The 18,434-nt window shown below is 38.4% G+C and overlaps 1 protein-coding gene across 1 annotated transcript in view; it reads right to left on the bottom strand.

The window, feature by feature from the left end:
* dmxl2 (Dmx-like 2) overlaps positions 1-18,434 on the bottom strand; it is a 103,731-nt gene that overhangs the window by 2,293 nt on the left and 83,004 nt on the right. The window contains 7 exon segments of the mRNA XM_073851102.1: positions 878-930; positions 1,015-1,106; positions 1,262-1,339; positions 3,611-3,738; positions 3,818-3,878; positions 17,226-17,364; positions 17,446-17,567. Of these exon segments, the coding sequence (XP_073707203.1) occupies positions 878-930; positions 1,015-1,106; positions 1,262-1,339; positions 3,611-3,738; positions 3,818-3,878; positions 17,226-17,364; positions 17,446-17,567 (673 nt within the window).

The raw sequence follows: 18,434 nt of genomic DNA, 5'->3' as shown, positions 1-18,434 counted from the left end.
GAATATTTTTTTTTGTTTATGTATACATTAGTACTGAAATTGGTTTATGCTAATATATCAATACATATAAATTCTAAATTGGTTGGTTGGCATTTGATATTGCTGACATGTAAATCATGTATTTAAAGAAAGGCAATAAGTAAGATTACTGTGTAGTAAAATCTATATGTGATTCTGGACCACAAAAAATTTAATTGAGATTTACTCATCATATGAAAAGCTGAATAAATAAACTTTTGGAAAATATTTGGCATCTGAAAATCTGGAACCTGATGGTGCAAAAAAATCTAAATACTAAGAAAATCACCTTTAAAGTTGAAGTTCTTAGCAATGAACATTACTAATCAAAAATTAAGCTGTGATATATTTACAGTAGAAAATTAACCCTAGCAAAATAATCTGCCAATGGGGTAACCAAAAAAACCTGATTTCAAACAGAAAACTAAATTATTTTTTTTTACCCCACTGGCAGATTATTTTGCTTGTTCTAAGCAAAAACTCATTTTTACTTGTTTTATTCTGAAAACAAGACAATTTTTATTCGCCTAGAAAATCCTTCTTGATTTAAGAACTGTTAGATATTTTGACTGGAAACAAGACAAAAAAAATCCTAGTAAGAAAAGCATTATTTTGCATTGTCTGCCAATGGGGAAGGCAAAAAAAAAATCTGATTTCAAACTGAAAACTAAATTTTTTTTCTTACCCATTGGCAGATTATTTTGCACAAAAACGCACAAAATTTTGATCATTTTTTTCTGAAAACAAGAAAAAATACTCATCTAGAAAATCCTTCTTGATTTAATCATTTTTTGATATTTTGGCTGGAAACAAAATTCAATATATATAATATATATATAAATCTTGTCTGTGGACTTACCGTGTATCATTGAGTTACTTGGAGAAATCAGAGTGTCCCATAAACAAACATTCCTGTGGATGAAAGTAACACATTTCCTTAAAAATATTGAACACAGTCTGTTTCTATATGAGAGTATGATAATTCATTTAACTAACCTTCCATCATTGGACTGTCCTGCTGTGGCGATCAGACTGGAGGACGTAATAAAGGCAAAATCACCACAGCTCTTACTGTGACACTGCCAGCTCTGAGACACACAGAGATGCTTATTATTACTTTATATTATACATTTACACTGCATTAGATATACTAAACATGTATTTAAAAGTTAGTATCATTTTTTCACCACATGCTTTGTCTCTGAAGGCCTGTGTGTTACAAAGATGATGCTCTGTCTCTTACCAAATACGGTTTTGGGTTTGAGGAGGTCTGATTGACTTGCCAGAGGCTCAAAAAGCCCTCGCCATCAGCCACTCCACACTGCAGACAGACGGAAAGAATGGAGATATTAGGGCTCAGACAGTATTTTCAGCTGCATATTGCGTAAGGATTCAAATAAATGACAGAAGACACAACAGGATGACCTTTCCTGAACACATGTGCTGCTGTACTTGACTTATTACATAATAGCACAGACAACAATTAACAGCACTGACGCACTCGCTCTATTATATGAAGCACATGGACAGACGCTAAACGTGCCTGGAAAATATTAAACACTTTATAAGTAACAGTTGCTTCAGGTCAAAAGCCTTTTCAATTGACAATTAATCATTTCAGTTTTAATATTTTTGTGTGCGTTTTCATGATGTTACATCATGTTAAAATATGCATCCGGTTATTCACATTTCTGTGGAATGTATTGGTTATCAACACACTGTATCATACAATGGAAAAATGCTTTTCTTACTAAGATTTTTTTTGTCTTGTTTCTAGCTAAAATATCTAAATATTTTAAATCAAGAAGGATTTTCTAGGCTAAATTGTCTCGTTTTTTTTTTTAGAAAAAAAAAATACTCAAAATTAAGTGTGTTTTTGCTTGAAACAAGCTAAATATTCTGCCAGTGGGGTAAGAAAAATAATCTCGTTTTCTGTTTAAAATAAGATTTTTTTGCTTACGCCACTGACAGATTATTTTGCTTGTTTTAAGGAAAAACTCACTTAATTTTGACTTGTTTTTTCTGAAAACAAGACAATAATTTTTCCTCATCTAGAAAAATCCTTCTTGATTTAAGAATTTTTGGATATTTTGGCTAGAAACAAGACAACAAATCTAAGTAAGAAAAGCATTTTTTTTTTGCAGTGTATATTAATTGTATGTATGTGATTAATCAAATATAACTATATAACTCCATAAATACAGTGGCAATTGAAAAATAAAACAATTTATTAATTGTAAATGGCTTCCCAAATAAATCATACATTTTTTGTCTACTCTAAATTATAACACAATTGAAATCAATTTATTATATAAATGTATATTTATAATATAATTTATATTTACATTTCTAAGCACGATGTGATATTATATCCTCAAGCATTATAAAAAGAACTTACATTTTTTGTTTTAAATGTTTTTTTTTTATATTTATAAATGATTATTTTAAATATTTATTTTAATCCTCAAAAACAAAATATACTAATTGTAAATAGTTTCCCAAATAAATTGTATATTTTTATGTGTCTCTAAATTATAACACAACTGAAATCAATTTGTAATATAAATTTATATTTATAATATAAATCATATGTACATTTCTAAGCATGATGTGACATAATTTCCTCAAGCATTATAAAAATAACTATTTTTATTATTTTAAAGAACTATTTTATATTTTAATCTATTTTGAAAAATGTAATTTATTTCTGTGATGCAAAGCTGAACTTTTAGCATCATTTCTCCAGTCTTCAGTGTCAAATGATCCTAAGATGCTAATTTAGTTCTCAAGAAACATTTATTTATTTTATCATTATGAATGTTGAAAATGCTGTGCTGCATAATATATTTTTGAGGGAAGTGTAATACTTTTTTTTTTCCAGGATGATCACTGCAAAAAATACTTTTCTTACTTAGATTTTGTCTTGTTTCCAGCCAAAATCGAAGAAAAGTGTTTTAGCAGTGATATAATGTGACAAAATATCTAAAAATTCTTAAATCAAGAAGGATTTTCTAGACTAATAAAAATTATTGTCTTGTTTTTCAACTACTCACAATTAAGTGTGTTTTTGCATGAAACAAGCTAAATAATCTGCCAATGGGCTAAGAATTTTTTTTTTTTAAATAATTTTTTTTACACCATTGGCAGATTATTTAGCTTGTTCCAAGCAAAAAAAAAAAAAAAAAAAAAAAAAAAAAAAAAAAAAAATTATATATATAATATATATATATATTTTTTTCTAATTATATTCACTTAATTATTACTGTTTTTTCTTTCTGAAAACAAGACAATAATTTTGACTTGTCTAGAAAATCCTTCTTGATTTAAGAATTTTTAGATATTTTGGCTGGAAACAAGACAACAAATCTAAGTAAGAAAACAATTTTTTTGCAGTGATTTGATATAAAGTTCAGAAGATCAGCATTTATTTGAAATAGAAATATTTGTAACAATAAAACTGTTGTGTTTAATCAAATTAATGCATCCTTAATGAATTAAACGTATTTATTTCACAGACTAAAAAATGTGAACAGTAGCGTATTAATAACCTTGGTTATGAGGTTTATCCCTTTACTAACAAGTGCTTGAATACCTTGTTGCCCTGTGAGTTGAAATAGAGGCGTGTAACTCGAGCGTTTCCGGCCTGTCTGAAACAGATGAGCTGCTGCGGACGATTCCACTCAAACATCCTCACGCTGCCGTCCTGAGCTCCTGTCATATCTGAAAACACCTCAAAGTCGTCAAACAGGAGTTGCATCAAAACCCTACAGTGTCTGTGTGAGAAATAAGACACACTCACAGTACTGATAGATGGGATGAGACGTCATCCTCTTCACGTTATTCAGGTTCCTCTTCATGATCTGACAGAAATCACACGCACAGTTAAACACATGACAGACACACTGAGACTCTTACAGCTTCTTTAGAATTTTACAGAGTAATATGGATACTCTACAATACGATTTAGCAAAAGATTTGCTTGGATTGTTTATTTCAAACAATAGTTAAATCAACGACTTTATCAGATTTAAAAAATGAAGCAACATTTTAAAATACTCGTAATCAGACTACAGTTACTTTATTATGGATTACACACTGCAAAAAATGCTTTTCTTAATTTTTTTTTTACTTGTTTCCAGCCAAAATATCTAAAAATTCTTAAAATCAAGAAGGATTTTCTAGATGCACTGCAAAAAATGCTTTTCTTACTTAGATTTTGTGGCTTGTTTCCAGCTAAAATATCTAAAAATTCTCGAATCAGGAAGGATTTTCTAGACAAGTAAAAATTATTGTATTTTGTTTTTAGTAAAAACGGGTCAAAATGAAGTGAGTATTTGCTTAAAACAAGCAAAATAATCTGCCAATGGGGTAAGAAAAAAAATCTTACTTCAAGCAGACAACTAGATTATTTTTCTTACCCCATTGGCAGATTATTTTGCTTGTTTTAAGCAAAAACTCACTTCATTTTGACTTGTCTAGAAAATCCTTCTTGATTTAAGAATTTTCAGATATTTTGGCTGGAAACAAGAAAAAAAATCTAAGCTAATCTAATTGTTTTCAGCAAAAACAAGTCAAAATGAAGTGAGTTTTTGCTTAGAACCTGAATCTGCCAATTATTTCAAACAGAAAACAAAATTATTTTTCTTACCCCGTTTGCAGATTATTTAGCTTGTTCTAAGCAAAAACTCACTTATTTTGACTAGTTTTTTTTCTTTTTTTTCGGAAAACAACATAATAATTTATACTCTTCTAGAAAATCCTTCTTCATTTAAGAATTTTTAGATATTTCGTCTGGAAACAAGGCAAAAAATCAAAGTAAGAAAATCATTTTTTGCAGTGTGATTACATTTCATTCACACAATCGCAATAAATGATCAATAATTTACTGATTCAATTCCTCTTTTTTATCTTTAAAATTTTCCTTTCTAAAATAGCCTACCACTTATATACATTGAGAAAGTCCAGTTTTGTGGACACAGTATTTAACCAATGGATTTAAAAAATAATTTCAGGTTTAAGAAGTGTTTTAATTTTGCATCAACTTCTAATTATCACTCAGTAGGATATTTAACCACACAGTATTATGTATTATTGAAAGGTGTTTTTTTTTTCAAACTTCAAAATGACAAAACTATTGGTGATCTGAACCTCTTTTAGACAAAATATTTATTTAAAAGGGTGGTCAATCAGCAATTCTGTAAAAGACAATATCTCCCTTTGCTTTGAACTTTGAGCACTGTAACTTTGCAGATGTAGTTTATGCTCAAACAGCAACATTACACACTAAAGTTAAACAAGTGAAATCATTGTTAATGACCCCTTTAAGTACCCCTGAGATTTAAAAATGTATATTTTAATAATTAAGTACCGCATTTGCATGTTCTCTGACATTGGTTAATAGTCATATGGCATGCAGGTAAACATAAAATGCTTATTTTGTAGTAATCAAATTATTTTGATTGTTATTTTAAAATGATTTATTTAAAATTTAAAATTTTTATGATTTAATTACTTGTTAACCTTTCATTAAACTCACAATCCCCCTGCAGTTCCTTGATGTAATATGATGTTTAATGCAATTCATGTAGTCAATTACAACAAAAGGAACATATTTTCTCTTTGTATTTTTACATCATTGTGGCTCAACATTATTCTGTTTAAATCAATGTGATATGCGAATTAGGTCATAAAGTAAGTTGATTATTTTACCTTAAATGCTCAGTGTAAATGGATTACAATACGGACTACAAATCAACATTTACAGCTTGGAAAAGTAGCTTCCAACTCCATATTGTCATCTTTATCAGCCGTGAATGAGAACAAGAGTGGAGGTTGATGCGATGACGCAGGTCTGTACCTTGGGCCGCTCGGACTGTCTGCGGTTTACTTATCAGCTTAATACAGACTCATCAAGAGCTCTGTTGAGACCACGACTCACTGTTTGTGTTCTGCTGATAGCAGCCAAAAGAAAACAGTCAAAAGCCGCTCTTCATCGGCAGATACAGCTCTGTGGGAATGTGACCATCGTGAACCTGCTTCAGTGTGCGCATACAGTGCAGTGCGTCCAGAAAGTATTCACAGTGCTTCACTTTTTCCACATTTTGTTATGTTACAGCCTTATTCCAAAATGAATTCAACGCAATATTTTCCTCCAAATTCTAAAAACAATATCCCATAATGACAATCATATTTACATTCACAGCCTTTGCCATGCCACTCAAAATTGAGCTCAAGTGCATGCTGTTTCTATCTTCTGGATGTTTCTACAACTTGACTGGAGTCCATTCAGTTTATTGGACATAATTTGGAAAAGCACACACCTGTCTGTTAACAGTGCATAAAAAAACAAAAAAAAAAAAAACAAGGCATGAAGTCCAAAAAATTGTCTTTTTCTGCAGCATTGAAGGTCCCAATAAGCACAGTGGCATCCATTATCTATAAATGGAAAAAGTTTGAAACCACCGGGACTCTTCCTACAGCTGGCCAAACTTAGCAATTGATTGAGAAGTGCCTTGTCTAGACTGGTGACCAAGAACCTGATGGTCACTCTAGTTGAGCTCCATGATCATGTGCACTGCAAAAAATGCTTTTCTTACTTAGATTTTTTGTCTTGTTTCCAGTCAAAACATCTAAAAATTCTTAAATCCAGAAGAATTTTCTAGACAAGTAAAAACTATTTTTTTATACAAGCAAAAAATATTGTCTTGTTTTCAGAAAAAAGAAGTCAAAATTAAGCATGTTTTTGCTTGAAACAAGCAAAATAATCTGGCAATGGGGTAAGAAAAATAATCTTATTTCAAGCAGACAACTAGATTATTTTTCTTACCCTATTGGCTATAATTGGCTATAATTATTGGCTATAATTCCCGTTATAATGGCGTTATAATTACCCTATAATTCCCATTGTTTCATACGGAGCCCCTAAGGGGACGTCAGAGTAAAAAAAAATCTAAAGTTTAGTTTCATGTGCTCACTTGAAACTTTCATGTGCTCACGCGAAAACCTTCATGTACAGAATTTTTTTAAAAGTTTAGTTTCATGTGCTCACGTGAAACTTTCACGTGCGCACGCGATAGTTTCACGTGAGCACGCGAAACTAAACTTTATTTAATTTTTGTTCCACGTCCCCTTAGGGGCTCCGTAGTTTCAAGCAAAAACTCACTTAATTTTATTTTTTTTCTGAAAACAAGACAATATTTTTTGCTTGTATAAAAAATCCTTCCTGATTTAAGAATCTTTAGATGTTTTGACTGGAAACAAGACAAAAATTCTAAGTTAGAAAAGCATTTTTTGCAGTGTAGAGACAGGAGAAACTTACAGAAGGACAAACATCACTGCAATCACTGCAACACTTCACTGATCTGGGCTTTATGTTGGTGTCTCAATCCTTTCCTCTCAGTGAAGACACATGAAATCACACTTGGGATTTGCAAAAAAGCACCCAAAGGACCCTCAGACTCTGAGAAACAAGATTCTCTGGTCTGATGAACCTCAATTCCACACTGCAAAAAATGCTTTTCTAGCTTAGATTTGTTGTCTTGTTTCCAGCCAAAATATCTAAAAATTCTTAAATCAAGAAGGATTTTCTAGACAAGTAAAAATAATTTTCTTGTCTTCAGAAAAAACAAGTCAAAATTAAGTGAGTTTTTGCTTAGATCAAGCTAAATAATCTGCCAATGGGGTAAGCAAAAAAATCTCATTTCAAACAGACAAAACAAGATTATTTTGCTTACTACATTGGCAGATTATTTAAATTGTTTTAAACAAAAATGCACTTAATTTTGTCTTTTTTTAAATAAAAGACAATTTTTACTCGTCTAGAAAATCCTTCTTGATTTAAGAATTTGTAGATATTTTGGCTGGAAACAAGACAAAAAAATCTAAGCATGATGCAAGCATCATGTTTGAAGGAAACCAGCTCTGCTCAACACCTGCAGAGTACCATCCCAAAAGTAAAGTGTGCTGGTATCAGCCTCATACTACAGTATGCGGTAGAGGTTGCACCGATTAATCGTCTAGTCGACTATCGCTCTCTCACTAATGACTTTATCTGCTGATTTAGAACGAGCAGAAATCTGTGAGAAATATAAGACAAAATAACTGATTAGTTACTGATTATACTGATTAGCAAAGTATTATAGGAACAATAGCCATGTAGGCAGCGCTGTGTCATAGCTGTGCACAAGGTGTTTGAGTGTCAGCTCAAGGTTTAAGTGTTTTTGTTCAATAATGACTAGTCGACGTCGACTCGACTTTTATCACGTAAATGTCGACTTTAAAAAATCTGAAGTCGTTCAACCCCTACTATGTGGCTGTTTTTCAGTGGCAGGGACTGAGGGACTTAGAGTAGAAGGAAAGCTCAAAGCACCAAAATATTGAGACAGCTTTAATGCAGTGTTGTTTTCGTCAACGATGACGATGACGAAATCATTTCGTTGACGCCACTTTTTTTCATGACGATAACGAGACGTTGACGAGATAAAAATGGCTCGTTGATGACTAAAACATGACGAGACGTGTGTGAGTTTTCGTTGACGAGACGAGAATAGACAAATGTTAGTGGGTGGTCCGTCAGACGTTTAAAATGCATGACATTTCTGCTTATTGTGCATGCCAATTAAAACCGAAAAATATCTGCCGCTATGGCAAGCCGTTTTAGCATTAAATACTCTTTGCCATACTAGTATGGCAAGCCGTTTTAGCATTCCATCCTTGTTTGTCTTTTATGTTTTAAAACATTCCTTCATTATTGTAATTATTGGTAAAAATAGTCGATCCGGAAGCTCACATTGTGTTGAACTATAGATCTGCTATTTTCAGAACTTATAAGTGACACTACCCAACAGCAAAATACTTACTGACCTACATTAATTTCTTAAAAGACTACTTTTTCCCCTTTTTTTGACTAAAACTAGACTAAAACCTTTTTGACTTTTCGTCGACTAAAACTAGACTAAAACCTTCTTGACTTTTCGTCGACTAAAACTAGACTAAAACCTTCTTGACTTTTCGTCGACTAAAATTGGACTAAAACCTTTTTGACTTTTCGTCGACTAAAACTAGACTAAAACCTTCTTGACTTTTCGTCGACTAAAACTAGACTAAAACCTTCTTGACTTTTCGTCGACTAAAACTAGACTAAAACCTTCTTGACTTTTCGTCGACTAAAATTGGACTAAAACTATCACATATAGAAGTGACTAAAATTTGACTAAAACTAATAACCATTTTAGTCCAAAAGACTAAGACTAAGACTAAATCTAAGATGGTTGTCAAAAACAACACTGCTTTAATGAAAACCTAGTCCAGAGCATTCAGAACCTCAGATTGGGCAGAATGGAGTCTTCCAACAGGATAATGACCCTAAGCACACAGCAAGAGTGGCTTATTGACAACTCTGTGAATGTCCTTGAGTGGCCCAGCCACAGACTGGGCTTGAACACAATCAAACATTTCTGGAGAAACCTGAAAATGTGCATCTGACAGAGTTTGAGAGGTGAAGAGATGAGGTGAAGAATGGCAGATAATTGCCGGGTGATGATGAGCAAAGTTTGTAGCATCATACTCAAAAAGACTTCAGGCTGTAATTGATGTCAAAGGTGCTTCGAGCATGTATTGAGCAAAGGCTGGAAATACTTATGTACAGTACATGTGATTTTCTTCATTTTTCATTTTTAATAAATTTGCATTGTCATTATGGGGACATGTTTGTAGAATTTGGAGAAAAATAATTAATTCAATCCATTTTGGAAGAAGGATGTAACATAAAATTAGGGATGCACCGATCCGACTTTTTCAGTCCCGATACCGATACCGATGCCTGGGCTTTGTAAATCTGTCGATACCCGATACCGATCCGATACCATTGTTGAATTAATAATAAACTGCATACCTTCCACCTTATACCTTCATGTAGAAGAAACTACAGGCACCAAACTTTCCTAACTAAACATTACTTTCCTAACTAAGACAAAACAGATGTAATGTATTGAATACTTATTTATTTGTTATTTAAAGAACAATTGTGCATTCAAATCGAAAATAGAATGTAATTAAACTTCTTTCAAATAGAATGTAATCAAACTTCAAAAAAAAAAGAAAAAAAAAAGAGGAAAAAAAACTAGCTATTTTTGCAATATCGGGGCCGATATCCGATCCTAATATCGGATTGGTGCACCCCTACATAAAATGTGGAAAAAGCTGTGAATACTTTCCGGAGGCACTCTATGTACAGTGGGGTCCAAAATCTGAGACCACTAGTAAAAATGTTTCTGTGTTTTGTCTAACGTAATACAAACTCGTATGTTACAATTTATATTCTTAGCTGAAACATTTGAGTGGAAAGTTAAATTTAAAAGAATGAACATTTCTAAGCATATTTGGTTTGTTTCTTTTTTCTGTAATGACAGTATTACTGAAGCTGCATGAACAAAATCTGATGATCATGTTCTCCAGAATCATTTGAGAATCATATAAATCGTCAAGTGCCCCAGGGGAAGCAAGAAAACGTACTCGGTTACTTTCGTAACCTCGGTTCCCTGAGATACGGGAACGAGTACTGCGTCGAAGACGCTATGGGGAAAAGCTCCTTTTCTCCTGAGACTGAAGCATTTCAATAACGCAGTGTAACTGCACGGCCATTGGTTCGTGCAGTGATAAAAAGACGAACCAATGGCTCGGCAGCGGAGCTGCACGAGCCTATGGCGATGATTCGCGCCCGATCGCGCCAAAAGGGGCGGAGTATCTGGCTATATAAGCGTGCATTTAGCCATAGGATCTCAGGTACTTCGACTGAAGCGACGACTGAGTCGTGCAGCTACATAGCACGGCCAGCAACGCAGTACTCGTTCCCGTATCTCAGGGAACCGAGGTTACGAAAGTAACCGAGTACGTTCCCTTTCGATACTTTCACTCGTACTGCGTCGAAGACGCTATGGGGAACCAGTACAATCCCGCCGTTGCTATGGTAGAGGAACGACTGACACGGCCCTAGCACTGAAGGGCTAGTATGGGCCAATCTGTTTAATCAAGATAACGTGATAAACATCCGTTCCAGGGATTTAAGTGCAGTTTGGAGCTCCACTGAGGCCAAAGCGTACCACATAACATTTATTACTGGTAACAGTTATCCCATTATGCAGAAGCACCCGAGTCTGTAAGACCGGGACGTCCAGATTATAAAATCTAGCAAATGTGGACGGCGAGGCCCAGCCGGCCGCCGCACAAATTTCTGCTATGGAAACGCCACTAGACCAGGCCCAGGACGAGGCGATGCCTCTAGTCGAATGGGCTCTTACCCCCATGGGACATTGTAGGCCCAAAGAAGAGTAAGCCAGCATGATGGCTTCTACTATCCATTTGGATAACCTGTTTCGTGACCGAAGACCCCTTGGCGCGGCCACCGAAACACACAAACAGCTGTTCTGACTGCCTAAAGGAAGCAGAACGCTCTACATAACACCTCAATGCCCTAACGGGGCAGAGGGGATTAAAATCCTGGTCTTGCTCCGAAGGAGGAAGAGCCAAGAGGGAAATAATTTGGTCTCTGAATGGCGTCGAGAGACTTTAGGTACATAACCACGTCTTGGCTTCAGGATGACTTTAGAGTCATTTAGCCCGAATTCCAAGCATATGGGGCTCACAAAGAGCGCCTGTAGTTCACCCATACGTTTGACTGATGCCAATGCTAAGAGCAGGGCAGTTTTCAGCGTTAGAGGGCGAAGGTCAGTGGACTGAAGCGGCTCAAAGGGAGGGCTTCTCAGAGCCCTCAGCACCGTGGGTAGGTCCCAAGAAGGGACTGTGATGGGGCGAAGGGGGGTTAAGCCTTCTTGACCCCTTCAAGAAACGAACGACCAGATCGTTCTTTCCCACAGATTGACCATTTATAAGGTAATGGAATGCCGCTATGGATGTCACATAGACCTTGAGCGTGGAGGGAGATCTTCCCTTGTCCAATAGCTCCTGAAGGAAGGACAATATCACTGATATGTCGCATAAATTCGGATCTGCACCGCGGGTGGAACACCAGGCGGAAAAGACAGACCACTTAAGATCATAGAGCCGCCTTGTAGAGGGTGCTCTGGCTTGAGAGATAGTGCTCAAAACGGCCTCAGGGAGACTTGTAGGCTCCCGTCGAGAGACCATACGTGCAGCGCCCACAATTCCGGTGGGGGGTGCCATAGCGTTCTGTTTGCCTGTGTTAAGAGATCTCGTCTCAGTGGAATGGGCCACGGCGCTGTTGAAAGCAGCCGAGGAAGATCTGGAAACCAATGCTGGTTCTGCCAGAATGGGGCCACTAACAGGACTTTGAGCTTCTGCTCCCTGACTCGCCTTATGACCCGTGGTACCAGGGCAGTCGGGGGAAACGCATACAAAAGGAGATTGGGCCACTCGCGGGCCAATACATCCTGTTCCTTTGAAAAATAGATTGGGCAGTGATAATTGTCTTCTGAGGCGAAAAGATCTACTTGCGCCTTGCCGAAGACTGCCCATATTTCCTGAACCATTTGGGGGTGAAGCATCCACTCGTCTGAGGAGACGTTGCTCCGAGACAGCATGTCTGCTCCCTGGTTCAGCCTGCCTGGCACATGTGTTGCTCTCAACGAGCGGAAGTGCAGTTGAGCCCACTTTAGGAGACGTTTCACTAACGTGATAGATGTCTCGACGAAAGACCTCCCTGGTGATTTATGTAAGACACCACTGTCATACTGTCCGAGCGGACTAAGACGTGGTGTCCCTTTAAGACCGGCAGAAGGGTGTGGAGGCCTAAACACACTGCTAGCATTCCTAGGCAGTTGATGTGAAGGCGACTCTCTGCTTTCGACCATTGGTCTGAATACCATGTCCAGGGGAACGCCCTGTTCCATCCATTGAGAGTTCTTCCAAGGAATCAGAGCTGTGACACAGGCCTGATCTACCTTGATACGTAGGCGTCCTAGACGCCAGGCTTGAGGAGGAACCTTTGGTTTCAGCCAGAACTGCAGAGGGCGCATTTGAAGCAGGCCCAACTGAAGTACTGGGGATGCCGAGGCCATCAGGCCGAGCATCTTCTGAAAAGCCTTGAGAGGGCGAAGGGCTCCGACTTTGAAGGAGGCCGCGAGCCTGCAAATAGCCTGGGCTCGTTGCGGCGCAACTCCATTCGGGTTGAGTCGAAAACTGCTCCCAGGAATGAAATACGTTGGCTGGGAGACAGCACGCTCTTGGCAAAATTGACCCTGAGTCCTAGGCACACTAAGTGGCTGAGGATTATGGATCTGTGGTGTATTAGCTCGTCCTCCGACTGGGCCAGGATGAGCCAGTCGTCGAGGTAATTCGAGACGCGTATTCCCATCTGTCTCAGGGGGGAAAAGCGCTGCGTCCATGCACTTCGTAAACGTGCGGGGAGCTAAGGACAGTCCGAACAGAAGGACTGTATATTGATAAGCCAATACCTCGAAGGCGAATCTCAAGAATTGCCTGTGACGGGGGGCAATCTGGATATGGAAGTATGCATCTTTCAGATCCAGTGAGCAAAAGCAGTCCTCTGTGCATATCTGTGAGAGGATCTGCTTTAGCGTAAGCATTCTGAACGGCCGTCTCATGAGGGCGCGATTCAGACGTCTGAGGTCGAGGATGGGTCTTAGACTGCCATCCTTCTTTGGAACGAGGAAGAAACGGCTGTAGAAGCCTGACTCGCTCTGTGTTGGGGGAACCGTATCTACGGCACCTTTGCCAACAAATTCCTCACCTCCGTACGCAAAACTTCTACGTCTTTGCTGTGAACTGAGGTGGAGACCCCGCTGAAGCGTGGTGGTCTTCAAGCGAACTGACGTGTGTAACCTCGTTCTATTATGCCCAGAACCCACTTGACACTCCGGGGATGGCTTGCCAGACCTCGGCCCGCGTGGCAAGGGGTTGCATTGGTTCGAGCAACTGACCGTTATGACAATGGCAGGTTGTGAGGACGCTGTCAGAAAGGGCCCAGGGGTCACAACATTTTCCACTGAGAAAACGAGCCGCCAGCGAGATATAACACTCATCGTCTCAACAAGCGCAGCCTCAGCGTGGGCATGGCCCAGACGCATCCAATTTGAAGCTGTCAGTAATGATCAGTGACAGCATTCTCATTTAATCCACCTAAAAAGATCAAACCGCTCAAAAAGAGGAGTAATGATGATCTTTGTATTAACATATAGGTAGTTTAAAACGCTGCGCACATCCTCTCAGTTCTGCTCGTAGCAGACGAGGGGAGGGGCGGGGCCGTCTTCACTGAGAAACGAGCCGCCAGCGAGACATAACACTCATCGTCTCAACGAGCGCAGCCTCAGCGTGGGCGTGGCCAGGACGCATCCAAATTGAAGCTGTCAGTAATGATCACAGTGACAGCATTCTCCTTTAATCCACCTAAAAAGATCAAACCGCTCAAAAAGAGGAGTACTGATGATCTTTGTATAAACATAGGCAGTTTAAAACGCTGCGCACATCCTCTCAGTTCTGCTCGTAGCAGACGAGGGAGGGGCGGGGCCGTCTTCATTGAGAAATCGAGCTGTGAGCAAAGCAGATCCAGACGTAAACACTCGCAGAGAGAGCTGTCTGTCTCAGAGCATGCAACCTCAGCGTGGGCGTGGCCCAGGCGAGAGGCGCACTGAAATATGAAGCTGTCAGCAATATAGAATCATAGGTGACAGCTTTCTGCTCCGATTTGCTCAGAAGGATAGAGCCGCTCGATAAGGCGAGAGGCGCAGATCCTCACATAACACTGATCAAAGACTGCACAGAGTGACGAACGCGGGGCTTTGCCGGCGTTACGTCACTTAAGTCTGATCGCGCATTCACCGCTTCTTTCTCCGAGGTAACTGAGAGAAGAGAAACGTGAGAAGGGGGAGGCGGGGCGACTCCCGCGAGCGAACATGTCCATACTATTAATAATGAAAGCAGCTCGCCTCTGTGAGCGCGGCATAAGCGACGCATACACGAAAGCAAAGCCGTCAGTAATAGATGTAACAGTGCTTCGCTCTGATCTGCCAGGGAGGATTAAAGCCGCTCGTGTAACGAGTGCATCTGATCCTCGCGAGTAACACACGCTGGCAAATCAATAAAGCTTGCACAATATGTGTCGGCATGAGAATGCTCGTGCATGATTGCTCAGCTCACAACTCGCTGCTGCTTCCTCCGAGATTACTGGGAGGAGAGAGACATGAGAGCTGGAGCGCCTTCTGCGAGCGGACCGGGCTTTCGTAGTGAACGCAGTCCGTCTCCCTAGCAACACACACACACAAACAAATGCGAGCTTGTCAGATCAAAGGCAACGGGAAGAGCGAGCACGCGGGCTCACTGCCGGCGTACGATCGTTCAAACCCTGTTGTTTAGTTCCCTGACTCCACTGTCTCTTTCTCCGAGCCTTGCTGAGAGATAAGAAACGGGAGAACGGGGTTAGCGAGCGAAAAGAGCGAGACTCAAACTGTCAGCGACAGCATTCCGTCTCAGTGAGCGGCACTCACTGCCCTTCTACATCGTGCAGAGCCCTGCACGAGCCACTCGCATCGCGACATTTGCAACAACGTCGCTAGAAAATTTGCTCTTTTAGAACTTACTTCTTAGAAATAAGCCCTTTTATACTCACCGGATGGCGGCAGGGGATCAGCTGGGACCGCTGCTGCTGCGACGCTGAAGGCGGCGGAGAAGCGGCTAATCAGACGAGCAGAGAGGGTCTCTCGTTCAGCTTGATCCGCTGCGAAGGCGTGTCAACGGCGAGTAGCATCAAGTCTCGTAGATCAGCAAAGAAGTCGTCGCTGAAGGAGAAGGATCTGAGATCCTATGGCTAAATGCACGCTTATATAGCCAGATACTCCGCCCCTTTTGGCGCGATCGGGCGCGAATCATCGCCATAGGCTCGTGCAGCTCCGCTGCCGAGCCATTGGTTCGTCTTTTTATCACTGCACGAACCAATGGCCGTGCAGTTACACTGCGTTATTGAAATGCTTCAGTCTCAGGAGAAAAGGAGCTTTTCCCCATAGCGTCTTCGACGCAGTACGAGTGAAAGTATCGAAAGGGAACCTGACAATCTGTACAAAAGATGGTTACAGATGTACAAACGTCAAATGTGCTTACTTGATTAATGACCTAGAAATGTTTTTTTTTGTTGAGATTTTGGGCTTTTTGGTTTTTCGTGAAGTGTTTTTCAGACTAATGGAAAGAAAACATCAAAAGACACTGTTAAGTGTTTCTTTTATAGCACTTATTTCTACTTCTTTTATAGCATCTATTTGTGTCAATAGATTTCAATTACAATACATATTTTTAAAGGCCGTTTTCTCAAAATGAGTTTTTTCTCCTACACTGAGCCATAAATCTCCACTTCAGTAGCACTTACACACACCTTTACATTTGTATTCCTGTCTATATCCTGAAGGTTTTTACAGAGGGATTTGTTCATATAGAATTTGCTTGATTTTATAATTTTATTCCCCCCAAAATAGTAAAAAATACAGTGTTTCCTGTTTTTTTCCCCCTCTGAATTATGTAGTGACAAAATGAGATTAAAAAAACAAACAAACAAGAATTTTGAAACTGACTTCATCCAATGTTTACATTTTTGTACTAGAAATGTATGCAAATTAGCACATATTTAATTAAATAATGCCTCATTTGCATATTTAAATCTAACATTTTAGAAAACTTGTAATACAAAAAATGGTCGCAATTATAAATGTAATCAATCAACTGGGTAAGCAGCAAGGACAACTATGAGTTAATTTTTTTACCCTATTCACCTGCAGTGTCTCGCCTTAATTGAAAAAAAGGAATCTGAGACTTTTAGTTCACAAAAAAATACACACACATATGCATATATATATACATTTATATACACACACACACACACACACACACACACACACACACACACACACACACACACACACACACACACACACACACAGTATATTAGATTTTAAGATTGTGTTTGATAAAAACTAATTCTGGACTTTTTAAAAAATGTCTTTATAAATGCTGATGTTTATCTCAAATCACATAAATAATAGTAATAATATTATTAATGATAATAATAATGTTTCATTTTTATAGTGCTTTTTCAAAGCTCAAAGCACAAGGTCAAACACTCATCCATTACATTTGCACACTAGATTTCCTTTCCCCCACAACCTTTTGAATTAAAGCTTGTTTGTAAACTTTATTTCACATCACAGTAAACAGTCTGTCTAACATACCACACTGGCACCCATGCTGGTCTGTCCACTGCCCAGCCAGGGCATGGAGGACGACGCTGCCATCTGTTGGTGTGCAAAGGGACCGGCGCTGGCCTGGGCAATGTTGGTGTGAGACGAGCGGTAATCCACATCATCAGAGCTACGCAGAGAACACCAGACGTTCATAACAAATCAAACCCGTGAGCTGAATGATTGGAACACACAGAGACAGGTGACATACCTGCGAGACTCCTTGTCAAAGTCCTCTCCGATCCAGGTGTAAGGCTGAGCTGCGAGCAGTGTGGACACGTCCACTTCCTGGACATCATGAGTGGACGCCAGCACGATTTCATTAGTGTTAGCCTGAGAGAAACAACACAAACACACATTAAACAGGACATTCAAACATTTGGTAACAAGGAGCAATTCTCACCATCAACTAGTTGCTCATCAGCATGCATATTACTAGCATACTGGCTGTATATTAGTACTTGCAAAGCACATAATCCCATCAATCTGCATGACCATATTTTAGATTCTTAATCCGACACTATACCCAAAACTTAACAACTACCTTACTAACAATTCATTAGCTTCCAATTAGAAGTTTATTGAGTCAAAAGTCATAGTTATTAGTTAGTAGTGAGAATTGGTCCATAAAACTTTTTTGCTCTTTTAAAATAAACACTTTACTGCAATATTAGGGGTGCTCTGATCAGGAGTTGATCACCGATACCCATCTTTTTAAAGCCTTCTTTTTATTATGTAGAATTATTTATAGTGAAACTCCAATCAGGATTTTAAGGCAAGTTTTTTTATTTTTTTTTATTTGATTGGTGATGCAGAACATTTTTTTTAGACATTTTTCAAGAATATATATTTATCTCACCTAAATGTTTGATCATGCAGTGCATTTTATTTTATTTTTTTAGAATTTTGCAATTATTGCACAATAGCTTACACACAGCACAAGGCTGATTTCCACAAACACATTTATCCATTATTTTGATTTCAAATCCAAACATTGTTATTGAAAATGCTTTTTCAGCATTGGGATTCGTTTTTTACACAGTACAGTGATCTTTAATAGACGAGTTTAAACACAATAAATATAATGTCTATTGACAGAAGCAGAAATCAGTTCTACTGCCTTTTCTTTTGCATTTAAATCTTTATTTCAAGCAATCCTGTTGTTAATAAAGAACTTTGTTTTCCTACCTCCATCTATTA

The sequence above is a fragment of the Garra rufa genome, chromosome 11, assembly GCF_049309525.1.
Source record: "Garra rufa chromosome 11, GarRuf1.0, whole genome shotgun sequence".
NCBI lineage: Eukaryota > Metazoa > Chordata > Actinopteri > Cypriniformes > Cyprinidae > Garra > Garra rufa.
The sequence above is the reverse complement of the archived record's forward strand: the minus strand, read 5'-3'. Positions and strand labels throughout refer to the sequence as shown.